The 27,706-nt window shown below is 35.9% G+C and overlaps 2 protein-coding genes across 3 annotated transcripts; one reads left to right on the top strand and one right to left on the bottom strand.

The window, feature by feature from the left end:
• Positions 1-102: 102 nt before the first annotated feature.
• daw1 (dynein assembly factor with WDR repeat domains 1) lies at positions 103-18,126 on the bottom strand. The gene is made up of 12 exons (XM_056477993.1): positions 18,056-18,126; positions 17,854-17,926; positions 17,022-17,166; positions 14,555-14,613; positions 14,355-14,477; positions 14,081-14,180; positions 10,632-10,739; positions 9,971-10,077; positions 7,341-7,443; positions 4,199-4,313; positions 2,070-2,146; positions 103-309 (listed from the first exon to the last, which is right to left on the bottom strand). Exons 1-12 carry the CDS (start codon positions 18,093-18,095, stop codon positions 103-105), a joined length of 1,257 nt encoding a protein of 418 aa, XP_056333968.1. The 5' UTR covers positions 18,096-18,126.
• A 1,238-nt stretch (positions 18,127-19,364) lies between these two features.
• slc19a3b (solute carrier family 19 member 3b) lies at positions 19,365-27,646 on the top strand. Of its 2 annotated transcripts, XM_056477929.1 has the most exons (6): positions 19,365-19,626; positions 21,350-22,115; positions 24,382-24,574; positions 25,625-25,766; positions 26,848-27,105; positions 27,292-27,646. In XM_056477929.1, the coding sequence occupies exons 1-5, from the start codon at positions 19,480-19,482 to the stop codon at positions 27,076-27,078; spliced, it is 1,479 nt and encodes a 492-aa protein (XP_056333904.1). In that variant the 5' UTR covers positions 19,365-19,479; the 3' UTR covers positions 27,079-27,105; positions 27,292-27,646. The 2 variants fall into 2 exon arrangements, with proteins under 2 accessions (XP_056333904.1, XP_056333903.1); XM_056477928.1 differs by having other exon boundaries at positions 26,848-27,646.
• The last annotated feature ends 60 nt before the right edge of the window (positions 27,647-27,706 follow it).

Genomic DNA, 27,706 nt, shown 5'->3' with positions numbered 1-27,706 from the left:
TGTGAATACTGTCTGCTGTCAGTGCCAGATCCTGCAGGTGTTGTCCTTACTGCCTGCGCAAAGATTGACAACAAGGCTTTAAATTACTGCCGTGTGCTTGCTTTAGTGGATGAATGCATGAGTGTTATGCAGGTGTGTGTAATTGCCTGTAATGATGGTGTCTCCCTCATAGTTGAAAGCGCAGGAGAAGATTTCATCCGAATGCCCCTCCAGCACCTGCAAACACTGTCCCGTCTTCACACACCACACGCGAGACGTTTTATCCACACTCGCCGTCAACACGCGGCTCCCCTGTGCATTGAAACACACCTACAGCCACACACACACAGATAATCATCATATTGCATATTGTTATGATAATGCGTCAGGATGGCTCTTCATCATATTCCATCATGAAACAATCACTTTTTGTTCTGCTTGTGGAGAACGTCATACACTCACCGGCCACTTTATTAGGTACACCTGTTCAACTGCTCGTTAACCAAATTTCTAATCAGATAATCACATGGCAGCAACTCAATGCATTTAGGCATGTAGACATGGTCAAGACGATCTGCTGCAGTTTAAACTGAGCATCAAAATGGAGAAAAAAAATTGGTTTAGGTGACTTAAAACGGGGCATGATTGTTGGTGTCAGACGGGCTGATCTGAGTATTTCAGAAACTGCTGATCTACTGGGATTTTCACGCACAACCATCTCTAGGGTTTACAGAAAATGGTACGAAAAAGAAAAAATATCCAGTGAGCGGCAGTTCTGTGGGCTCAAATGCCTTGTTGATGCCAGAGGTCAGAGGAGAATGGCCAGACTGGTTGGAGCTGTAAGGAAGGCCACAGTAACTCAAATAACCACTCATTACAACCGAGGTCTGCAGAAGAGCATCTCTGAACACACAACATGTCCAACCTTGAGGCGGATGGGCTACAGCAGCAGAAGACCACACCGGGTGCCACTCCTGTCAGCTAACAACAGGAAACTGAGGCTACAATTCACAAAGGCTCACCAAAGTTGACCAATAAAAGATTGGAAAAACGTTGCCTGGTCTAATGAGTCTCGATTTCTGCTGCGACATTCGGATGGTAGGGTCAGAATTTGGTATCAACACCATGAAAGCATGGATCCATCCTGCCTTGTATTAACGGTTCAAGCTGCTGCTGCTGGTGTAATGGTGTGGGGAATATTTTCTTGGCACACTTTTGGCCCATTAGTACCAATTGAGAATCGTGTCAATGTCACAGCCTACCTGAGTATTGTTGCTGACCATGTCTATCCCTTTATGACCACAGTGTACCCATCTTCTGATGGCTACTTCCAGCAGGATAACGTGGCATGTCATGAAGCGTGACACTGGTTTCTTGAACATGACAATGAGTTCACTGTACTCAAATGGCCTCCACAGTCACCAGAGCTCAATCCAATAGAGCACCTTTAGGATGTGGTGGAACAGGAGATTCACATCATGGATGTTCAGCTGACAAATCTGCAGCAATTGTATGATGCTATCATGTCAATATGGACCAAAATCTCTGAGGAATATTTCCAGTACCTTGTTGAATCTATGCCATGAATGATTAAGGCACTTCTGAAAGCAAAAGTGGGTCCAACCTGGTACTAGTAAGGTGTACCTAATAAAGTGGCCGGTGTATTTCAATGTGCAGGAGAAAGAGAAAGACAGCTGAACTCAATCTGACCTGTGTTGGTATGACAGGAGTTTTATTATAGCACTGGAGAAGCGTGTGTGTGTGTGTGTGCATACTTGAGTTATCACTTTTGCGCAGTAAATGGAAATATTTGGATGATGACGGTGGGGAGGAGAAAGGAGAGAGGATATTATGGTGAGAGATTGCGTAGGGATAGGCCTGAGAATAGAAGAGCAATAAGCAATATGAATATGCTGAGAAGGTGACAAACAACACACTGGGATTGAAGGCAAGAGGGCAGATCAGGTGGATATAAACAGGAAGGGACCTTGACAGGAAATGACAGGAACGGCAGGAAATGAGTGCATGGGAGAGAATTATTGAGTCCAGCACTGGAGAGGCAGGGGTGGACAGATAATGTGATTTCTTGCCTTTGATATCTCTCCTTTATGGCCTTCTAATTGACATAAACACTGAAACGTGTCTGTGCTGAACACTCTTGATGTACCTGCACATAAAAACACACACTATCTGTGATAATACAGTAAGCATCACATGTACAGTAACATAAACACACGCTTTTTCACACATTATTCATACCTCTGGCAATTTCTGACTTAAAGGGCTCTATTTTAACGATCTAGGCACAAAGTCTAAAGTGCAGGGTGCAAAAGCATTATGGCCGTGTCCGAATCCACTTTTGCTATTTTAAGGATGGAAAAATACGCTCTGTGCCACGGCGCATGGTCTAACAGGGTTGAGCTTATTCTCTTAATGAGTTATGGGTGTGTTTTGAGCATAATGTGCATTAAACCAATCAGAGTCTATTCTCACATTCCCTTTAAGAGTCAGGTGCATCACGCCATGGCGCATTTGCTATTTACATGGTGGACTTTGTAAGTGGAGAAACTGAACTCTTTACTAGCGATAAAACAGTAAAACAGACCATCTGCAGCACGAGGATAAAGAACAAGCCTCCTCCATTCAGCCTCTTTACTTTTACTTTTCTTTACTCCTTTACTTTGTGGAGTAAGGAAACGGTGGAAACTCCACTGAAGACGTCCATCAGCCTACATATTTAATTTCATTTGTTAAGCACAAAGATTTGTTTTAAAACTTTTTCTAAATTCAGTTCTAATTTCCAGCAAACGAATAAATAAACAATAATAACAAAGTGTGGTCATATCCAAATACACGTCCTACTGTATGCCCCATATGGTCCAAAACCTGACAGGTGGACGAATCTTGTTTTTATTAAAACAAATATAAAAATGGATATAATAATAATAATAATAATAATGATAATAACTTTATACAAAAGCAAATTGTCATGAATAAACTAAAAAAAGCCCCCCCGAGGTGAAGAAGGCATGGTTTTTATATTTATGTAGAAAATACACATGTTTTAAATATTTTAATACTTTAATTCTTTTTTTATATGTCAAGATATTTGCGTATTGCTGTACATCCTGTGTGCATTAAGCAATGGGTACACATTTAAGGCGCACAACTAACGCGTTCTGCGCTGGACTTTAGACCTGCTTTCAGCTGGTCTATTGCACAGTCTATTTTAGTTCCTCAAAATAGTAATGCGCCAACAATGCGTCTTAACACACCTCCATTCTAGACTGGTCCACACAGCAGCGCAAATGGATTTACTATTTAAACAACATGGCGCAAAATGGGAAATTTATGGTTGCATTGGTCTGAAAATAGCAACAAATTGCGCCAAACATGTCTTGCGCCTTATTGCGCCGGGTGTATGATAGGGCCCAAAGTGTTTGTTTAAATGTAGATAAAAGCTTATAAATATTTTTTTTCCACAATGATGCCTCTTGTGCATCATCTTATTATCTTTTGGGAGAAAAGCCCTGTGTCATTTCTGGTAAAAAAAAAAAAAAAAGATGGTTGAATAAAAGTAAGTCAAAAGTCGGAATTCGCCAGGGGTATGAATAATTTTGGGCTTGACTGTATACTGACCCTTATACGCTAAAAATATTTAGGCCTAACAAATAAGATTTATGCAGTCTGATTGGACATAAAGTTGAATTACATTCTTTTAACATAATTGAACTTAATATAAATTGAAGCATTATGCGATTGATATTTATTAGTTAAACATAAATGAAACAAATAAGAACAAGATTTATGTAATAATATCATCAATAAATCCAATGTGTTTTAAAAGCTTCTTATTAATTCATCTACTGTGTGGAGTATGGAGCTGCGCCAATTTTGCCCCTGAATATTAAGTAAACCAATCTCATATTTAACTAACTGGATCTGGCTTTTTCTACAGCTATATATATTTATACCATATTCATATCTTGTAACTGATTACATCTAATAGTATTCGATTTCAACAGATTTAGATTGATTCTAAGGAATCTGATAACATACATTTAAAAAAAAACGACCAATTAAATAAATTTAAACAATAATAAACTTCATCCTGATTCATTTTTAAGTGAGGCAGGACAAGAAAAGGGAAAAAAATATAGATTGTTGGTAAATCAGGAGCACAGATACGTTAAAAATGCATGAAGTAGTGACGTCTCACCATCAGCAGAGGCTGTGGCAATCAGCTGACCGGTGTAGTTAAAACATACATCCAACACCTCATCATTATGACCTAAGAGAGAAGCCAAACACTGACCGCCGTCTGCATCCCACACCTACACACAAACAGACGCAAAACCTGTTAAAGAAATACACACAAACTACACCATAACCTCACCAGGGTATACTGTATACAGGAATCAGCATGTGAAATTCAATACCTTTAAGGCCTTTTTAAAGACTCTTTCCATACATTTTAAGACCTCGTAACCACTTTAGGTTTCAACAGGTAACATTGGCGACTGATTGTAAGAAACAAATCCTAAACTAAAACAAACTCCAGAAATAACGATGTTGCCTTGGTTACTGCAGTAAACAAAGCAGCCTGACATCAAATCTAGCAGGATTTTATCAATTTCATAAACTACACAGCACTCTAATATGCTCATATTAAATTCAGGCAAAGGTTAGCCTACAACTGTACATTAACCGATTAAAAAACTATTCAAAATTAATTACCTTTTAAAATAGCATTCAAGACCTTTTAATACCTTTTAGGGTCCTTAAATTTCTCTTAATTGATTTATCAACTCTGAATACTTTTTAAGACCCCGTTGCACACAAACACAGTACATCCATGAAATGCAAGTACTGTAAGAGTTCAATGACCTTCCCATAATTCACAATAATGGATTTTGCCCATTAATTTAAAGGTATAGCTCACATAAAAATGAAAATTCTGTCACCATTTATGCACCCATTACTTGTTTTAAACCTATATGAGTGACTTCTGTTAAACACAAAAGAAGACATTTTGAAAAATGTTGGAAACCTGTAACCATTGACCTCCATAGTATTTGTTTTTCCTACTATGGAAGTCAATGGTTACAGGTTTTCAGTATATCTTATTTTGTGTTTAACAAAAGAAAGAAACTCATAAAGGTTTTAAACCACTTGAGGCTGAGTAAATGTTCATTTTGAGGTAAACTATCCATTTAAAAGACACATGCAGTGCTCTGCATATATATGTATACCCCTCACGAATCTCTCATTTAAATTAATATTTTCTACAGGATGCTTTACAATATTACATTTGTGCATATACATTAGTTTAGTCAGTACTGAAGCCAAATCTGGAGCTAATCTAACAAAATAACTTATGATAACAGCCCAAAATTAGTACACCCATAGTTATATGTTAGGGAAAAATATTAAATTAAACAATTAAAAAGAGCATAATTCAAGAGAAACAAAAAAATTTGTAAAATTTTGTTGAAATTTTGTAGTTTGTAATTTTTTTTCCAATATTTTGCATGAATTTAAATGTAGTATCTTTCTATTTCTAAAGATGTCCAGTGACTAAAGCGTTATTTTAATAAATATATCTGTTTAATAAATCTGTTTTGTTCAAATGCATCAAAATATATGATCTATATTCGCTGAGAAATTGAATGGCTCTACTCATTTATGTTGAGCACTCTACATGCAAACATCTGCTATTATATAACAGCTTTGACACAATAACTGTAAAAATGAGGACTGTCTTACAGTTTGTCTGCTTTTTTTTTTTGGCCTGTGCTGAATAATTAAGAGCCCTCACACTTAACAGACAATCAGGGGCAGACAGATTTACTCAGAGAGTTGAAAGTGAATGCAACATGCGAGAAAAAGAACACTGAAGGAGCGCATCATTAAAAATAGAAGAGTTATTGCGTTCCATAGACTGATTTCACACGGCTGCCATTTTTAAAAGCGAAATCGAGGCTGCGGTGGGAAGAAACCCGGAAGTATCGTTGGGAGTTACATTAGAACGTTGTGTACTTGGCTGTATATCTTATCAGCGAATAGAAAGAGACACAAATTTATCATTTCACCGCCTTCTGAGTGACCCGAAGGTCCGTTCTGAATGAATGGTGAAAATATAAAGGGATATCAGAGCTCATTTTCAGCCAAGTTAAGGGAAACGGCACTAGTTAGCTAACGTTTTCTTTCCCAAACACACGTTTTAGATGCCATTTATCAAACTCAAGTTAATGAACTGATTCTTTCACTATATTAGACTTGTCACATTACTGAATTAAAAGAAAATTTGTCAATTTCCCGCTAACATTTAAAGCTCTGTTGATGGCTTTCTTAAAACAGCGCTGATTGGCCATTGTGTTCACGTGCTCAACAGATATGCTTGTGATTGGCCGAGAAGGTCATCAGTTCACCCTCCGCTGTTTACTGAGCACAAACACAGCCGAGCGATCTGCTTGATAACTCTACTGATCCTTATGGCTGTTTCGCGCTTGCGCTCCAGTCTCCGTGTATCTGTGTTTGCACTGGGTGAAGAGCGGTAAACTGAGTGCAAACACAAGATACATGGAGACTGGATCGCGAAGCAGCCGTGAAGATCAGTCGAGTCATCCGCGCTCAGCGGCGCTTCAATTTTAACTTAGCGGGAATTAGACTGTTTTAAAACTTCAGTACCGGGACAACACGAGGGTGTGCTACAGAGGACTGCAGTGTTTATCGCTCACCAAGTTACATAGGCTGAAGCAGGGAAGCGTCCCCTCTGTTTACCTGCTGCCATGAACTGAAGCCTAGGAGGACACTTGAGCATATTACTCTTACAGAGCTTGTGATGTTGTTTGATGCTAAATTGCTTTTAATTGTTTAAATTAAACGTACTGACTGATATTAAAGTGATGTTTACACCATATCTGTATTTTCAAATCTCGGCTGGAGAACAGCTGGAGGTTTGTAGTCCACAGCATGTCACTGCAATGTTTACAGTGCTGGTCCTATACTTCCGCGTTTCTTCCCACCACAGCCTCGCTTTGGTTCTTTAAAATGGCGGCCGGGTAAAATAAGCGTATTGTTGCTGTAGTAGTTTCACAATTCTCAAAAAAAGACCATTTGTTTTAACATTGTCACAATCCTTACAACATAAATATAAAAAATGTAGTGACAACCAAATTTCATTGAATTCAGCATCTTGCTATCAAAATGATGCAACTGTCAAACGTTGGTAATGGAAAAACTCTATTTCAATGCAAAGTGATTATACTGTAAACAGACCTCGGGGGAAAAGGAATCATAATTGAAGAGGCTTTTTTACGAGACAGCAAGAGAATTATAGAGTGAGGGGAGAGAGAAACCTTGCAGGATTTATCCAGAGAGGCCGTGGCGATGAGCGAACAGTCCCAGTTGAACTGCACACAGCTGATCTCTCCACGGTGACCCGCGAGAACATGAACTTTCCTAGAGGAGACAGAATATAAATTACCAACCAAGTCAGATTTATTTGATTGTTGTTTTTCACAGCATATATAAAGCATCAAAGCAGCTTTACAGAAAGGCACAGTGTTATGACAAGAGCAGGGTTTAGGGCTAGGTGATAATATGAGTGTTACTCCAGATTTAGATCTAGACATACTGTATTTATAGTGTTGTCTAGCACATCTTTCAGTGAGCCTTCAATGGTAGTGTAGAAGATTACATATGGTTGGTTTTGCATCATTAGGAAGTTAACACATCAACGGTAGCTTTTCACACTGGAAAAGTTAACAATGGCAAACATAATCCTGGGTTATTTAATTTATGGATTATGAACATAAAAACAAATTCACTTCATTTGATGCATTTTCCATCACTAGTTGACATTATTTTCAATCAAACAGGAAAATGTAATGTTTATGTTAAGGTTATAAACATGCACTGTTTCTGTGTTTGTCTAAAGTATGTAAACGAGGCACATTACTGGCTGTTGGTTGCTGAGCATCAGCCATAAAATTCAAACACTGCATTGTTTCACATTGCACCATAATGTGAGGTTAACATTTTAAAAGCAGTTCAAACCCTGATCCAGATCAAGGTAAAAAGCGCTGTTAACCGTGCTTCTGATTTCTGTGAAATATTGCTTTACCCAGCTCTTTAGAATGACGATAATAACATAGGGATAAGTGCAGTATGAAACGTTCCTGACGGCCAGATTTACCAAACAGAGCAAACTAGCGTGGGACTGCAATTGCATAAAACCATTAAAAGAAGTAAAATGTTCTGCGTGTGATTACATTAAAAATGCACAAATTAAAAAACACCCCCAGCTAACAGGGAATGTTCCCCAAAACGTTCTTTAAAAGTTGTGTGAATGTTATTAAAATGTTATTAAAATAATGTTTTTGGAACATTCTTGTAACAATAATAGCAAAAACATTCTTAGAATGGATTTAGGACTTGATGAATGTTCTTCCTGATGGAACATTATTATAATGTAGATGGAATGTTCTGATGACGTTTTAAATAACATTGCGAGAACTTTAAAATAACATGAGACTGAAAGATTATAAAAATGTTTTAAATAATGTTATTACAACTAGAAAATAACGTTAATATATAGCAGGGGTGTCCAAACTCGGTTCTGGAGAGTTTAGGTCCAACCCTAATCAAACACACCTGAACCAGCTAATCAAACTTTTACTAGATATACTAGAAACTTCCTGGCAGGTGTGTTGAAGCAAGTCGGAGCTAAAATCAGCAGGTCATCAGCCCTCCAGGACCGAGTCTGATATATAGTCTAAACCAGAGATGCCCAAAGTAGGGCCCGCGGGCCAAAGTTGGCCCATTGTAAACTTTGATTTGAGAGTGAGTATGATGGAGAGGGTTGGGGCGAATGCTTTTAAATCATAATTTCTAATTTGACGTAACCTTTTTTGCTAGTTTTATTGCTGAGCTACAAAAACAGCAAACAGAAATTAAATTTTTACAATTAAATGTAAATTAATCAGATTTTTAAAAATGTAAATACTGTCACTCGACGGATAGAGGACTATGCAGACGACATCAGCAAGCAATTTAAGGCAAAAACTAGTGTAATTTTGTTAGAAATTAGATCGTTTTGTTTTTACTGTAATACGTTCATTATACAATGTAAAAAATACTGTATTAGTTAATATAAAGCAATGCTTTCTAGTCATTTTTAAACATTATTAAATAAATTAGGAAATTACCCATGGTAAAACACCCCACCTACAGTATATGCCTTCGGCCCACTAGCCTCGATCAAGGTTGGTTTTTGGCCCTTCTTAAGAAAAAGTTTGGGCACCCCTGATCTAAACAAACTACATGTTTTGAACATTCTACAAACATTCAAAAAATAATGTTACACTGTAAACTTAATGGGAACATTAAGAGAACATTTTAAGAACCTAAAATTGTTAGTCTCCAGACCTTTGAACTTGAGATTAGGAACCAGTGGGTTGCTTTGTTGGGTATAACATAATGGTGATCAATGCAAAAAAAGGTTTTTTTTTTTGTCTTGTTTTTAGTTCAAATATCTAACAATTTTTAAATCAAGAAGCATTTTCAAGACAAACAAAAAATATAGTATTGTTTTCAGAAATAGTAAGTCAAAATTAAGTGACTTTTTCCATAAAACAAGCAAAATAAACATATGTCAAGGCAAAAACTAAATTATTTTGCTCAGCCCACTGGTAGATTATTTTTCTTGTTTTATGAAAAATGTCACTTAATTTTGACTTACTATTTCTGAAAACTAGACAGTTTTTTTGTTTGTCTATAATAATCCTTAGATATTTGAACTAGAAACAAGACAATTTTTTTGCAGTGAAATACCAGTAAATTGACAACTCTAAACCTTTGTCTTTTAAATACTTTCTTCCTAGAAATGCTGCATCTCAATGTGAAACCTCTACAAATATAATGTAGGAGTTTGCACTGGTGCCAAATGTTAGTAAATCTGTCTCAAACCATGATGTACAGTACTGACCTGCCAGATGGAACATCCCACAGAATGGCAGTATGGTCAAATGACCCCGTGACCAAGCGATCACCCGTTGTGTTAAAGCACAGAGAGATGATCTCAGCGAAGTGACCCTGAAAAAGTGTTCAACAGACAAAGGTTCTAAGTGCTGAAAAGCAGCGCTAATAAAAAAGACAGCCTTTTTACTTCACCAATGAAATATCATATTAATTTCCCCAATTCATCGGTAAGAACTTGTAGAGCTATTCATAATTTAGATTCATAGAGAAATAATTGGAGAGTTAAGAGGGGTAATTACACAGCACACACGCACACCAAGTGCTCGGTCACACTGCTCTGCCATGTGCTGCGGAGAGGAAAAGACCTCTAAGCGCTTCGTCTCGCCCTCATCAAAACTCCGACATCACGTTTCAGTTTAAATTGTGATGCATTTCTTTACATTCTGTGTCAAACAAAGTGGAATGCTTGAATCACCACATAAATTATCATAATGAAAGATTTGATGCCAAGTTCATTAATTAAGAAATGCATGGCTGCGTTTTCACTGATCACTTCGAATTAATATGAAATCATTTAAAATCTTTTGAGAGATGAGCAGATGAGGGGGAAATGGTGAAGCTGGATGTGTGTGTGTGTGATACAGAAAAAAACATTAGATAATACATACTGCCAATGTGGACACCTCTTCCCCACTCTCAACATCCCATAGTTTAGCCGTGGTGTCCATGCTGCCTGTAGCAACCAGGGTACTTTGAGGGTTAAAGGCCAGGCATACCTAATAATAGACATGCAGGAAAATTATAGACAGTGTTTCAGATTAAGTGAACCCATTTCAAAAGCACACTATACACATAGAATGTTCGACATGCAAAAACTGGCACCGATTGCACATTACAGCTTCTAAGGAACAGCATTTTTTTGTCAAATCCAACTCTTAGATGTCTTAAAGAGATAGTTCACCCAAGAAATAAAGTTCTGTCATTTACCCTTTTCTGGTTGTTGTTTTATTCCACTGTTGAACACAAAAGAAGATATTTTGAAGAATGCTGGAAATGGGTAGCCATTTACTTCTATGGTATAATTTTCCTACTATGGATGTCAGTGCCTACTACTTTCCAACATTCTTCAAAATATCTTCTTTTGTGTTCAACAGAACAAACGATCTCAGAAATGTTTATGGTGGTAAGTAGTGTGTAAATGTTCATTTTTGGGTGAACGATCTACTTCAGTCCACCCAAAATACGTGATTTCCTCATGTTGTAGCAATCCTGTAAGCCTTTCAAACAGTTCCATAAAATGGAAGTCAAAAGGAACTGTTTGAGTGCCAACCCATTTTGGCAAGACTCTCCATTGTGAATGGTGCTGTGATACTTGAACTGAAATTCTGTACAGAAACCCCTTTCAAAGCAATTCTGCTGGGTGAATTTGCACAAAGTTAAACCCATTTCAAAATCTACATGGATAAATCATTCAACCTTTTCCTAAATGCACAATCATGTGGATTCTTGGTGAAAAAAACTGCATTTCTCTATCAAAATTTTGCAAAGCAACAATAAAACAGAAGAGTAGCTGGCAATAATCCAAAACCACCTGCCAGAGCATAAATATACCCACATTTAGTTGCTAGTGTGTTAATTGCCCTGTTCTCCTGGTGTTCTTTTCATTTGTGGAACACAAAAGGAGATATTTTGCACAATGTTCTGGTACCTGTTTTGCATTCGAAGTGGAATGTGAGAGAGGCTGTTGAACTTTACAATTAAAAAAAATCATAATAGCAACCAGTATGACTCATACACTTTGTTCCTAGTCTTCCAAAGCCTTTGTTGGAGGAACAGACTGAAAGTTTGAATCTCTTTTAAGTTCTCATACACTGAACACTGAACATGACACATCATGTTAGGGTTGATGTAAATCACCTGTAATGTCACTGGTCCCAGAATGTCTTGTGCCCAAAAAAGTCCCAAGATCCCTTTCATATACATTTACCTTTACTGACCAGTTCAACCCAAGCAGCTAACTCTAGCCATTTTCAAAAAAATTTTGATACTAATCTTTTTCAACAACAATTATAGCACTCGATTCTATTATCCTTTTCTATTCTATTTTATTCTGATCAAATCGGCATACCCTTGTTCTGTGTAATGCGCTAGACCAACTGGAACTTCTTATACAGGGTATATACAGGAATCAGAGAGTAAATTTCCCTACCTTTTAAGATCTTTTTCAGACTCTTTCTTTACATTTTAAGACCTCACTGCTGGCAGCTTTTAACTTGCAGTATATTTACTAAATTATGATTGTAATAAATGCTAATCCAGCAGGTGATGCATATAGAACAGCAGACATAACTGTGTTGTCTTAGTTAATGCAGTTAACAAAGTAACATGACGTCAAATCTAGCATAGTTTCATAAACTACACAGCATCCCGATATTCACAGATTAAATTCAGGCAAACTTTAGCAAACAACTATACATTGTACAATCAAACAATATACAAAACGTAATACCCTGTAAAATATCATTTAAGATTGCTAAATATTGTTTAAAGGCCTTAGATTTCTCTGAATTGATTTATCAACCTTTAATACGTGCGGACACCCTGTAAAAGTGCTTATATATTATTGCTCCTTTGTTGATTTTGATTGCCTTTATTGTATTCATTTGTATTACTTGTGCTTGAATTATTAATAATTAAATTGATCTTCTACATCTAACAATCTTATTTTTTTCTGTTTTAATTTTTTTTTGTTTTTTCTTAGACCTTCAGTTGAAGTCATAATTATTCGTCCTCCAGTTAATTATTTTTTCTTTTTCAAATATTTCCCAAATGATGTTTAACAGAGCAAGACACTTTTCACAGTATTTCCAAAAATATTTTTTCCTCTGGAGAAAGTCTTAAGCTGCATCCCAGATGGCACACTATAAACTATGCACTTACACACTTTACAGCACAGTATATGTATGTATTGTCGTCCCAAATGGAACACTAATGTTACCCTGATAACATTTGCCAGTTGCCAAATTAGTGAAAAAAATGACTAAACTACCAATTAATACCTGCCATGAGTATAACCAGATTCACCATCGGGAGGCGGTATAATCACTCTCAAAGGAGAAGTTTGCTTTCACAATGTAAAATGAATAAAGTAATCCAACATCAGTGCCCGAAAGCTCCGCCCCTTCCGCTACATGAGCAAAGCTGCTACCGCTGAGTGAAGTGTCCATAGATATATATATATGTGAAGTGTTCAACATAACACACTTAATTTTACCAGTTGAATAAGTGCATCATCTGGGTATTTAAAGTGCACTTCTTATTTTTAGAGTTTTCAGTGTGATTGCACTACTTACACTATTTATACTACAAAATGGCATAGAATAGTGCATAAGTATGTGATTTGGGACGCACCTTTATTTGTTTTATTTCTGCTAGAATAAAAGCAGTTTTTAAGTTTTATTTAAACCATTTTATGGTCAATATTATTAGCTCCCTTAAGCAATATTTGTTTTGGATTGTCTACAATAATGTTATATAATAACTTGCCTAATTACCCTAACTTGCCTAATTAACCGAGTTAAGCCTTTAAATGTCACTTTAAGCTGAATATTAGTATCTTGAAAAACATCTAGTCAAATATTATGTACTGTCATCATGACAAAGATAAAAGAATTCAGTTATTAGAAATATTAATATATAATATAATATTATAATAATATTCTATAATATATTAGAGTTTTTAAAACTATTATGTTTAGAAATGTATTGAAAAAATCTTCTTTCCTTTAAACAGAAATTGGGAGTAAAAAATATACAGAAGGGCTAAAAATTCTAACTTCAACTGTAACTTTAACACTCTGACTTGCACAGAAACTGCCGTTTTATATATATGTGTGTATATATATATATATGCTACTACTATTCTTTGGTTAAGTGTCTGGCAAATGATGAAACATAAATGTAAATGTCAAAAAAACACTAAAGAAAGTCATATAGGGTTGAAGCAACATTAGGGTGTGTAAATGAAGACAGAATTGAACATTTTGGGTGAGCTGCTTGTTAAACAGCTGACAGTGATGCTGGTTTTTAGGTGATATGAAGAGAGAACCAGACGTACGATTTCTGCCGTGTGCCCTCTAAACGTGTAGAAACACTTTCCTGTTTCCGCACTCCACAATTTGCAGGTCTTGTCAAAGGAGCCTGTGGCAACCTTGTCTCTGTGAGTGAGAAAGAGGGCAGAGAGGGAGAAAAAGGGACAAGTGCACCTGTTATGACTCAAAGTGACAAATGGTCCCATTCTTTTCTCTATTTCACCCCCCAAAAAAAGAGATAAAGCTGTTCTGAGTGTTTCGGGGCATTCGTGATGAAATGAGTGAGAGCGGCGCTGTTACCCGTAAGGGTTGTTGAAGGCGATGGCATACACAACATTCCTGTGACCCTCCAAAGTGTGCAGCTCCTCTCCGGATGCGGTGTCCCATATTTTACAGGTCCTGTCATAGCTTCCGGTTATAAAGCTGCAAACAGACGGAAAATGAAGGAGAGAGGGAGAATTGGAGGGAGGGAGGCATGTGAGCGCAGCTGATAAACTCACCAAGATCCTGATTTATTGAAGGCTACATTCGTCAGGGGCAAGATGTGAGCCTGAAGTGCCTGTAGATGAAGACAGAGAGGACAAATACTCAGGAGGGGGAAGCACTTAACCACATTAATTCATTTCAGATCTATAAGCTTGACTGTGTAATTTCCATACTTAATTACCATGCCTTTGATGTATAAACACAGCGGTTTTCCCTTTGCTGCCACCCAGTGGGCATTTTGGATATTTGATGCCCTGATCAGAGCCAGAAAATCATTCAAATGCATTTCATATAGCTATTTAGCATTTATACACAGGCAGTCAATGTTTGGAATTCGTATGGTTTTTGAGAGGTCTTTATGCTCATGAAAACATATAGTAAAAATAATACAGTGAAATATTTTAGTAATTGTGTTCTAAAGAATTATTTATATCTGTAATGACAAAGCTGATTTTTTTCCCCATCATTATTCCACATTATGATTAAATGATTCTTTAGAAGTTAATATAATATGATTTTCTGTATTTCTTTTTAAAAACATTTACTTGTGATATTTTGCAAGCTTTAACAAAACACTTTGTACAATCAAGGTTGTAATTTTTACCTATGATGACTCTTGCTGCCGAAATAAATTAACAAACAAATTATATTAAAATAAAATGCAACAGAAACAGACAAAAATATAATAAAGCAAAATGGAATAAAATGAAAAAAAAAAAAATAAACTACAGTATTTAGACAATACCAATTGTAAAAAATATTGAAATAAATAAATAAATACCTACATGATAATATAAATCATTATAATTGTTATTATTTTAAGCTATTTAACATATTTGCATAATATTAAAATAATATAATTAAAATATAATATAATTGTGTGTGTGTGTGTGTGTGTGTGTGTATATATATATATATATATATATATATATATATATATATATATATATATATATATATATATATATATATATATATATATATATATATATATATATATCTCCGGCCACTTTATTAGGTACACCTTACTAGTACCGGGTTGGACCCCCTTCATGGCATAGATTCAACAAGGTACTGGAAATATTCCTCTGAGATTTTGGTCCATATTGACATGATAGCATCACGCAGTTGCTGCAGATTTGTCGGCTGCACATCTATGATGCACATCCCATTCCACCACATACCACAGGTGCTTTATTGGATTGAGCTCTGGTGGCTGTGGAGGCCCTTTGAGTAAAGTGAACTGTTCATGTTCAAGAAACCAGTCTGAGATGATTCGCACTTTATGAAATGGCGCATTATCCTGCTGGAAGTAGCCATCAGAAGATGGGTACACTGTGGTCATAAAGGAATGGACATGGTCAGCAACAATACTCAGCTAGGCTGTGGCGTTGACAAGATGCTCAATTGGTACTAATGGGCCCAAAGTGTGCCAAGAAAATATCTCCCTCACCATTACACCACCACCTCCAGCCTGAACCGTTGATACAAAGCAGGTTGGATCCATGCTTTTATGTTGTTGATACCAAATTTTGACCCTACCATCCGAATGTCGCAGCAGAAATCGATACTCATCAGACCAGGCAACGTTTTTCCAATCTTTTATTGTTCAACTTTGGTGAGCCTGTGTGAATTGTAGCCTCAGTTTCCTGTTTCTAGCTGACAGGAGTGGCACCCGGTGTGGTCTTTTGCTGCTGTAGCCCATCCGCCTCAAGGTTGGACATGTTGTGCATTCAGAGATGCTCTTCTGCATACCTCGGTTGTAATTCTATCAGCTCGAACCAGTCTGGCCATTCTCCTCTGACCTCTGGCATCAACAAGGCATTTGTGCCCACAGAACTGCCGCACACTAGATATTTTCTCTTTTTCAGACCATTCTCTGTAAACCCTAGAGATGGTTGTGCGTTAAAATCTCAGTAGATCAGTTTCTAAAATACTCAGACAACCATGCCACGTTCAAAGCCTTTCTTCCCCATTCTGATGCTCAGTTTGAACTGCAGCAGATCGGCTTGTCCATGTCTACATACCTAAATGCATTGAGTTGCTGCCATGTGATTGGCTGATCAGAAATTTGCATTAACGAGTGAGTGTATAATGAGTGGTATTATGAGTATGGTGTGGTGTGCAAGTATGGTGAGAGGTATTACGAAAGAAAAAGCACAAGAATGTAAGAGTATAAAAATTATTAATGTAATGTTCATCCATGACTGTGTGACAGATGAACTAACACAAGTACAAATAGTCTTCTGTAATAATAAAATGGGCATGATTAAGAATATAGAATAAGCAATAAGCTGTATAAAATAGTTTTTCATGAAGTCAAACTTGTGATACTGCTCTACTTCTAAGGACTGGACAGGTTTCTGAATGTTTTTCTTGTACAGATAGACTTTGCTTACTAAACCAGGCATGAACAGAATCACACAGTCTCCCAAATAGATACAATATGCTTTAAAAAGGCTGGTCACTATTTATAAGTACCCTAAAAAGATAGAACTTGCGCTCATCCTTTTGGCCGACTTTCTCCTGTAGTTTGCAGATCAGGAGTTTCACCTGCTCGACACAGGAGGAGGTGATGAGAGGCTCAGCTGCTCTAATCTCTGACACCAACTCTTCCACATCAGTCCTGGAGGAGAAAGATAGAGAAAATATCACATAAAGCATAAAAGTAACCAATATGACTTATGCACTTTGTTCCTGGTCTTCCAAAGCCTTTGATGGAGGAATAGACTGAAAGTTTGAATACATTGTGGACACATCATGCTAGGTTTGATGTCAAAGACGTCTAATGTCATTGGTCCCAAGTGTGTGTCGTGCACTAAAAGGCTACAAAATCACATTTATTTACCTTTACTGACTTAAAGGACTAGTTCACCCCAAAATGACAATTAACTTAACATTTATTCACCCACATGTGGTTTTAAGCCTCTTTAAGTTTCTTTTTTTTTATGTTTAACACTAAAGAAGATATTTTGAAGAAAGCTGAAAGCCTGTAGCCATTGACTTCCATAGCAGGAGAAATACTATGGAAGTCAATGGTCACAGGTTTCCGGTTGTCTTCCAAATATATTATTTTGTGTTTGAAAGGAAAATGAAACTCAAACTGGTTAAGAACGAGTACAGGTTGATTAAATGACGACAGAATTTTCATTTTGAGTGAACTACTTCTTTATTTTTCTCAATTCAACCCATGTGGTCGAGTCGCAATTTAACTTTGGCCTAATACAGGTTGAACGTCAGTTTTACCACAACAATATTTTCAGTTATTATGAGTTATTTATTATTAGTTAATTATTTAGCTAGTCATACTTACTCCGAAGTCAAGTTTAACAGATCGATGCATTTCGTCCTCAGCTGTCCCCCCTTCTCATAGTCTAGGAAAATTCCTGCACAGCAAATAGGAATCAAACGAACTTTCATTCAAACCGCTTCCCGCGTCCAAACTGAACCAACCACTTTATAAAACTCCATGCGACGAATAACATGCAATATTAAACTTTTAACATGATTATTACCTGGAGGATAGTACCGTATGTGCATCCGTTTCAGTCTCATCACGACGACATTGACTGAAGACAAGAGTGTCAACAAACCGTTACTACGGTGACGAGACGCATGTGCTGCGTTATACAAAGAAAACGCAAGGGTCTTTGGTAATACGCATGCGTACTGTGTGAAACTATGAATGGTGGTTTGTATCGTTTTTTCCAACACTATGATGGCTGTTTAACGTTTTCCAAATCATTTATTATTATTATTATGACTATATATATATATATATATATATATATATATATATATTATATATATAATTATATATATATATATATATATATATATATATATATGGTACAGATAGTAGCAGTACATTACAGGTTACTCAAGACCCTAATAATCTGTTAATTTTTCTAAATCTCTCGAAGCTAACGTTGCTAAACCCTGGTAAGTTTAGCCTAGTAATATGGTCTAGTATTTAGTTTAGCCTAGAAATATGGCCTAGTAATATGGGCCGCTTTTGGTGCTTCACAGTTTTTTATTGATCTTTTTTTGTTACAAGAGTAAGGGCCAAGATTTAGAATAAAAGTTACCTGTAAAATATTTTCTCTATTTAAAAACAACGCATTAGCAAAAGATTCCTTTTCTTACGTCAGATTGTAAAATGAAAATAATTGTTAGCATTGGCAAACTGATTAGCTGAGGTCACACCGAAGCGAAAGCCAACAGAGGATTCCACTCGATAGGTTATTTTCAATATTTATGATGGCATAGCAGTCAAAATAGGACAAATGAGCTCATGTATGGTATGGGACAAATTCTGGACCTCTGGACCTCTATATATATATATATATATATATATATATATATATATATATATATATATATATATATATATATATATATATATATATATATATATATATATGTGTGTGTGTGCGTGTGTGTGTGTGTGTGTGTGTGTGTATGTAATGTATGTATATACACACAGTACACACACAAATAATCTTGGATGCAATTAATCGTTTGACAGCACTGTTTATTTAATAATATAGTGAATTATAAAATATATTAATAATTGTAATATTTTATTTAATTATTATATTATTTGTTAGAAAAATGTATATCACGTAAGGTTTTTAAATAATATTTGTATGCATTAAAACACCATGTGACTGCTATGTTGTATGAGTCATTATAGCTTTTAATTATTTGTCAACACACACACGCACATACGTACACACTTATGCACACTCCAACAATTAGAGCCTTATGCAGATCAAAGTCTCCATCATAAATATGTTCATTTCCACACCTTGCCGAGTTCCTTCTGTGGAAATCAGTGCCTAGACTTGGCTTATACTCTACTGCATAGCAAAAATATCAATACATATACCAAATCAGTAGCTTCTGGACCTAAAAAGAGAGGAAAATAGGCAGAAAAATGAATTTATGGAGGAAAATGAGAAGGTCAGACTGGGTCTTTCCCACTGTTTTGCTTTCTCTTTATGGTTTCTTTGCCAACTGCAGACCAGCAGAGCCTTTTCTTACACCATATTTAGTGGGACCCAAAAACATCTCTGAGGAAGTAGTGAGTATTGCTTGTTTTTTCCCCATTTTTATAGTGATATAGAGGTTGGCAGCCTATAGAGATTGTTTGGGCTCAGATAGATAGTAATAACACTCTAAGAAAGGTAAAAATAGCAGCCAGTGTTGTGTGTTAATATGAAGGAAGTTTCTTTATTGATTTTTTTTCACAGGTGGTTTGATTTGCGCATTGCTTTGTGCTTTAGGGCTGAAATGGTTCTGGTAATTTTCTGCAAGGATATTATTTTTTTCTATTATAGTGAACTGAGAAACAAGCACTAACGGTACTATTTACTAATATACTGAGCATTTGGTAATAATACTCCCATTACAATGTAAATGATGAAGAATGAATGTGTATAGGGATGATGTACATTACAGTGTAGAGATATATTAAGTTTTGTTAATGTTTTTGTAAGATGCCATTATATAAGGTAATATTGTAAATCATTATTTCACTTGAAAATTATTTTTGAAAATTTAATTGTTTTTAGTTGTTTCCTAAGTGAATATATTCATTCATTCATTTTCTTTTCGGCTTAGTCCCTTTACTAATCCGGGGTCACCACAGCGGAATGAACCGCCAACTTAGTGAATATATTATAAAATGTAATTTATTTCTGATTCAAAACTAAATTTTAAGCATCATTACTTCAGTCATGTTGCTACTATTAATGCATTATTAAGTTTTTGACAGTCATTTTGGATTAAAAAAAGATTGTTTCTTTATCAGTAGGATCTAATGAATCCTTGGTGAAGTTTTTTACCAAAACAATAATGATTGTCAGAAATATTACTTGAGCTGCAAATCATTGATTTATGAAGGATCATCTGACACTGAAGACTGGAGTAATTCTGAAAAGTTCTGGAGATTCTGAAAACTCACAGAAATTAATTACATTTTAAATTGAAGTGTCATGGAAAACAGTTTTTTCAAATGAAATAATTCCACAATATTTCTGGTTTTGGCAGTTCATTGCACAGTGGTGACCCCTAATAAAGTAGGCAAAAGGCTAAAGTGAGTGAATGACTATTACTGCTTTTATTTGGGTGTTTGATCAAATAAACAGCATTTGAGAGCAGAATAGATGTCTTCAAAAAAAAATAATTATCATAATTTTTCATGCGTTTGACAAGTTTCATATAGGAGCTCTTAATTAAATTACAGCTCTTAAAAATATTTCCTTATCCAAACCATTTTCATGTAACACAATGTAAAAAATTGCTGTCAAATTTACAGTATTACTGGCAATTTTGGTGCCAGTAATACTGTAAAATTTACAAGTGCGCTGTAAATTAGCAATTACAATTGTGCTGTAGTTTCACAGCACAGTTGTGAATGTTAATTTACAGTGCACTTGTAACATTTGCAAGTATAATACTGTAAAAATTGCTGGTAATAATGTCAAATTTACAAACTCACTGTAAATTAATAATTACAATTGAGTGTGTAAAAACTACAGCACATTTTAATTTCCAAAATTTCCATTAATACTGTAAATTTTACATTAATTTTTTACAGTCTATGGTCTAATAATAGACCCCAAAAAAATTGTTAAATGCATTCTCTATTGACTACACAGGCCTACACATTATTTGTCTTATCTTGATAATGTCTCACAAACAATTGGATCTCAAGAATTGGCTGTAGGCTACTGATTTCAAATCATTTGCCCTGCCATTTCTAATTCAGCTCACCAAAGACAACCTTCTCTCCTCTCATCCAGGTAACAAACTACCTGTTTCCCATCTGGACGTACTCCTACCTGTCCCTGCTCTGCCCAGTCTTCCTACTGACGGATTTGCTCAGATACAAACCTCTGATTGTAACTCAAGGCCTTTTTCTGGTCACAAATTACATCATTTTGTGCTTTGCCAACAGCTTGCCCGCTCTAACCTACCTGCAGTTTAACTTTGCCATGGTCACATCCACCGAAGTGGCCTACTTTTCTTATATCTACAGCGTTATTCCTCCTGAACGCTACCAGCGGGCCACGGGGTATGTTCGCAGTGCTATGCTAGCTGGGTATACGTTTGGAGCCACATTAGGGCAGATGCTAATATCATTAGCCAACACAAGCTACTTCCATGTAAACACTGTTACTTTGAGTCTAATGGTAGTGGCATTGTGTATTTCTTTGAGCCTCCCAATGCCTCAGCATGGAGTGTTTTTTAAGAAAAAGCAGGTGGAGGTGTCAGTGGACATGATGAATGAGGTTGCAGATGGAGGTTTTAGTTCGGCTCTAAAGAAAGAGGTTACAGGAAGGTGTTGTTCTTGCGAACACATTAAAACATCAGGAAAACAGATGTGGGAGAGTCTGAAGGAGTCGTACTCATCCAGAAGGCTGGTGCAGTGGTCGCTCTGGTGGGCTTTGGCTACGGCGGGTTATGGACAGGTTTTTAATTATGTCCAGCTGATGTGGGACCACATTGAGCCCTCCAGCACGTCCTCAGTGTATAATGGTGGAGTAGAGGCCGTCAGCGCACTTGTAGGTGAGGCATGTACCAGAATATTTGCGTGAGTGTATCAGATTAAACACTGAACACAAATGATTTATTAACACTAACCACTATCAAAAGTGTAATAAATCCATCATCTGCCTACTGATATGCCTAGTTCAGAACTGTTTATATCATCTGAGATTTTACCCACATGAAAAAGTACTGTAGCAGTAAATACAATAGTGTTTTTGCGATAGATAGACAGACAGACAGACAGACAGATAGACAGATAGATAGATAGATAGATAGATAGATAGATAGATAGATAGATAGATAGATAGATAGATAGATAGATAGATAGATAGATAGATAGATAGATAGATAGATAGATAGATAGATAGATAGATAGATAGAAAATGCACTTTACTAAAGAATGCTTCAAAAACACTAGTATTTAGTATACATTAGTATGATATTTTTCCTTGTGGGTAAAGTCAACATGGAATAGAAGTCTTTTCTTTTCTCTTGTGATGAATATATTGAGTAAAACGGCATAAATAGTGTGTAAATTTTTATTTTGGGGTAAACTATCCCTTTAAAAGCAATAAATTCTAGTGGTAAAATAACAACTGTAGTGTAAACAAGTTACCCAATGCTGTAGTTTAAAAAAAAAAAAAAAAAAAAAAAATATATATATATATATATATATATATATATATATATATATATATATATATATATATATATATATATATATATATATATATATATATATATATATGTAATGTATATAAAATAATATAATAGTGTTTGTAAATACTATAAGATAGGTAGGCAGGCAGGCAGGCAGGCAGGCAGGCGGACGATGGATAGATAGATTAGTTCATCCCAATTGTCATCCCAGACAACTCCAGGCCTACAATGAAAATGAACGGAGTGATTGTAACACAGACTATAACTTTAGTTAAAATTCTGGGTTGTTTTAACCCAGTGTTGAGTCATAAACATGGACAAACCAAACGCTTGGTCAATGCTGTTAAATGTCAATTACACCATTTAATTCATATATTGGGTTTGTCCATATTTGACCCAAACATTGGGTTCCAACAACCAAGCATGGTGTAGGCTACGGAGCGAGTGAAACGATAGATAGATAGATAGATAGATAGATAGATAGATAGATAGATAGATAGATAGATAGATAGATAGATAGATAGATAGATAGATAGATAGATAGATAGATAGATAGATAGATAGATAGATAGATAGATAGATAGATAGATAGATAGATAGATAGATAGATAGATAGAAGCCTTTTCTTTTCTCTTGTGATGTATATCTGAAACGGCATAAATAGTGAGTACATTTTCAATTTTGGGCAAACTATCCCTTTAAAAACGATAAGTTGGCTATATTGGCACTGTTAAGTTGACTTAATTTTCATAAATATGTACATAGTTCATTTACTTGTAATCATTTTCAGCAAAGCAAAGTCAACTAATTGCTTTTTACAGTGTAAAGTAAACCTATAGTGCACATTTGTTCCCAGAATGCACCTTTAAAATCAATGCACAAATGGGCTAAACTGCCTACAGTGCTGCTTTTCAGTTTCAAATAAACAACATAACAGAGTATATGTTACGTTATTTTGACTAATTCTGCAGCCGCATTTATGTATTTATTTAATTTAAAAGGATAGTTCACCTTAAAACAAAAATGTACACACTATTTACTGTCCCTCAAGTGGTCCCAAACATTTCTGAGTTCATTTTTCTCTCGAACCCAAAAGAAGATATTTTGAGGAATGTTGGAAACCTGTAGTCATCGACTTGTAAACAAACACCATGGAACTCAATGGTTACCGGTTTTAGCATTATTATTATGAAAATATATACTTTGGGGGAAAAAATTAAGGATGAGTAATTGATGACAGAATTTTCAATTTTGCATTTAACTCAGCTTTTCATATTAAAAACCTTAATATGGGAAGCAAGTCAAATCAATCTTGCTTTATCATCATACTCGTCAAGCAGAAGCCCTTTAAATCATAATTGTTATGCTGTTTGCATAGGAATTCGGCATCTCAGTATGTGTGGAGGAAGACAATTTAAGCAATTACATCAGTGGGGGTTTTGGTGCCTAGTCACTTTAATTACAAAAGAAGAAAACATCTCTCAGTTGTGACGCTTGACAAGAACTTTTCAACAAAAGCAACACAGAACGCCATACAAATGAAGTCTAAATGCATGCTCTGCTTTAATTGTTGCCTTCCACTGTGGCTCTGCTTTGTTGGTGAAGCTGTGATTGCTGGTTTCAGGTGCTGCCGCAGCCTTCTCTGTTGGTTATATCCAGGTACAGTGGGGAGTTTGGGGTGAGCTCTCTCTGGGTGTTTTCTCTGCCATCGGTGCCGGGTGTGTGTTTCTCATGGGCCTCACCAACAGCATCTGGCTGAGTTACGCAGGCTACGCCATCTTTAAAGCCTCATACATGTTCCTCATCACCATCACAATGTAAGTCAATCAGTATTATTATGTATTGAGGGGATAGTTCACACACAAATTAAAACTGTCATCGTTTTCACTGTAAAAAAATTGACAACTTAAATTTGTAAGGCAACTTGCTGAACAGCTTTTTTTTAGTTGATGCAACTTTTAACCCAAGTCAGCTCAATAATCTCTGCAGCAAGTTGCCTTACAATTTTAAGTTGGGTCAGCTGTTTTTATAGTGTACTACTTTCAAACCTTTATGAGTTTCTGTTTTCTATTGAACACAAAAGAAGATACTGTTTTGGAATGCTGGAAACCTGTAACCATTGTCTTCCTTAGTATTTGTTTTTCTTATAGAGAGTCAATGGTTACAGGTTTTTAGCTTTCTTCAAAATCCTCTTTTGTGTTCAACAGAATAGAGACACATAAAGGTTTTAAACCACTTGATGGAGAGAAAATGGTGAGTCCATATTTATTTTTAGGTGAACTATCCCTTAAATGTTAATTATTGTTAGTATTATTGTCATTCACATCATAATTATCATACATACAAAACATATGTTAATATTATTAAATTAAAAATATGAATAATCTAATTAAAATTATATTTCAAATGATTCAAAGGTTCTATGATATGCTGACAAATTGGTAAAACCTAGTGGTTTGAAGGATAGTTGCAAAGTATGAAGATTTAAAATAACAAAAATCTTTTAAAATATCATAAATGATTCTTGTAACTATGCCTGACAAGATTGAAACTGCTATTTTTTACTGATATTTTACTGATATACTGCTATGATTAAGTTTTAATTTGGAGGGTTTTTATTCATGTTTGTATGTATTATTTATTTGTTTGACGCTTATTCCTGTAATATGCTTGATTTTTATTTATTTATTTAAGAGTGAGTGAAATATCTTTGTCTTTTTGTGTTTCTTTTAAGCTGATTTTTTAGATTTAGGCCTGAAATCTAATGGTTTTGAATCTGAAACATTTTGTGAGACATTTTCTGCTGCACGAGTTTGTAAAATTATAATCAAAGTGTTTTCTTTTGGGGTTTTTCCTTTCTGCCGAAGGTTTCAGATAGCGGTGAACCTCTCTATGGAATGTTACGCTCTGACTTTTGGCCTTAACTCTTTTGTTGCCCTTACACTTCAAACTATACTTACTGCCATCGTGGTGGACAATACAGCTCTGGGACTGGACATTGCAACACAGGTACACCTCACTACACTGGTATATGATATAACAGAAGACATTTATTTTTCAAAATCACAGACTTTATTGGACCTTTAAAACAGTTACCTTCTGCTTGTTTTGCATAATAATATATCTATCTGGCTTTAGAGAATACAGAAATCTCTCTCTCTCTATATATATATATACACTCACCGGCCACTTTATTATGTACATCTTACTAGTATCAGGTTGGACCCCTTTAGCTTTCATTAATCCTTCGTGGCATAGATTCAACAAGATACTGTAAATATTCCTCAGAGATTTTTGTCCATATTGACATGATGTGAATCTCCCGTTCCACCACATCCCAAAGACAGACATGGACATAGTCAGCAACAAAACTCAGGTAGGCTGTGGCATTGACACAATGCGCAAATGGGCCCAAAGTGTGCCAAGAAAATATCCCCCAGACCATTACACCACCACCATCAGCCTGAACTCTTGATACAAGGCAGGATGGATTCATGCTTTCATGTTGTTGACCCTGACAGGAGTGGCACCCGGTGTGGTCTTCTGCTGCTGTAGCCCATCCGCCTCAAGGTTGGACATGTTGTGCATTCAGAGATGGTCTTCTACAGACCTCACTTGTAACGAGTGGTTATTTGAGTTACTGTTGCCTTTCAGCTGGAGCCAGTCTGGCCATTCTCCTCTGATCTCTGGCATCAACAAGGCATTTGTGCTCACAGAACTACCACTCACTGGATATTTTATCTTTTTCAGACCATTCTCTGTAAACCCTTGAGATGGTTGTGTGTGAAAATCCCAGTAAACCAGCAGTTTCTGAAATACTCAGACCAGCCCGTCTGGCACCAACAACCATGCCACGTTCAAAGTCACTTTAATCACCTTTCTTCTCCATTCTGATGCTCTGTTTGTACTGCAGCAGATCGTCTTAACCATGTATACATGCCTTAATGCATTGAGTTGCTTCCATGTGATTGGCTGAGTAGAAATTTACGTTAACGAGATGTTGGACAGGTGTACCTAATAAAGTGGCCGGTGAGTGTATGTGTAAACCATTTAATGAGTGACATTATATTTCATTTTTTTCTCCCTCTAGTTTCTTGTATATGGAGGTTACTACAGCATAATCTCTGTACTGTTCCTCGTCCAAGGACTTTACACTGTTTGTAGGCATTTCTGCACGTCTACAAACACAGAGGGGCTTTCTGCCATCATGGAGGATCAACAGAAATCAGACACAAGTGGGAAACAGGAAACACAATCATCATCATCACCACAAAACAAAGAACATTCAGCACTACAGGCTTACACTGAAACTGCACTGTAATAGGATGTTGTATGTTGCATAATATAGGTATTGTTCATTTATTCAGTAAGACTACTTAAACTCATTTGTTGTTTCCTGTTTACGTTTTAAAAGAAGCCTATTTTCACAAACCGAACAAATAAAACAATATAAGATTGTTTCGTGTAAACTAGCTAACATGCTAACGTTGCGTCTAAGATATTAACATGACATGTTTATCTTTCTTGTGAACAGAATCAACAAATGAAACCGCTAACAGGACGTCTTTTCTGTAATATAACACCGGAAGTTTTTGAAACAGGACGCTGGGAATAGCGGAAGTGACGTCGACCATTTGAAATCTGGGATTTGCAGTCGAACAGCCTCTTTTGCAGTAACATTGAAAGTGTTCATGTTTATCCACATTACTAGACTGCTTTTGTTTTGTATGACTATACAGTGATCATTACAGTTATGTTTTCATAAACGAACAGCACAGTGCAATATAAAACAATACAGATGTTGTTAAATCTCTTAAAATACATTGTATGAATGAATGCTAAAGTAGACGCATACTAATGATGTCCATCGGTTAATAAAAAAAGCAAAGTAGGCCTTACAAGCGCAGATGTGTTGTGATATATGTTGCCTTTCTTTAATATATATTTGG

Source organism: Danio aesculapii, chromosome 18 (genome assembly GCF_903798145.1).
Source record: "Danio aesculapii chromosome 18, fDanAes4.1, whole genome shotgun sequence".
Lineage (NCBI taxonomy): Eukaryota > Metazoa > Chordata > Actinopteri > Cypriniformes > Danionidae > Danio > Danio aesculapii.
Note: the sequence above shows the minus strand (reverse complement) of the source record. Positions and strands in the feature narration are given on the sequence as shown.

Coding starts and splice junctions, on each gene's coding strand:
- daw1 (XM_056477993.1), bottom strand. CDS start 18,095: ATGAGACTGAAACGGATGCACATACGGTACTATCCTCCAG. Junction 4,314..7,340: donor CTCTGGATAAATCCTGCAAG/GTTTCTCTCTCC, acceptor GTTTGTGTGTAG/GTGTGGGATGCAGACGGCGG. Junction 310..2,069: donor ATAAAGGAGAGATATCAAAG/GCAAGAAATCAC, acceptor GTGTGGCTGTAG/GTGTGTTTCAATGCACAGGG.
- slc19a3b (XM_056477929.1), top strand. CDS start 19,480: ATGAATTTATGGAGGAAAATGAGAAGGTCAGACTGGGTCTTTCCCACT. Junction 22,116..24,381: donor GGCCGTCAGCGCACTTGTAG/GTGAGGCATGTA, acceptor TGCTGGTTTCAG/GTGCTGCCGCAGCCTTCTCT. Junction 25,767..26,847: donor GACTGGACATTGCAACACAG/GTACACCTCACT, acceptor TTCTCCCTCTAG/TTTCTTGTATATGGAGGTTA.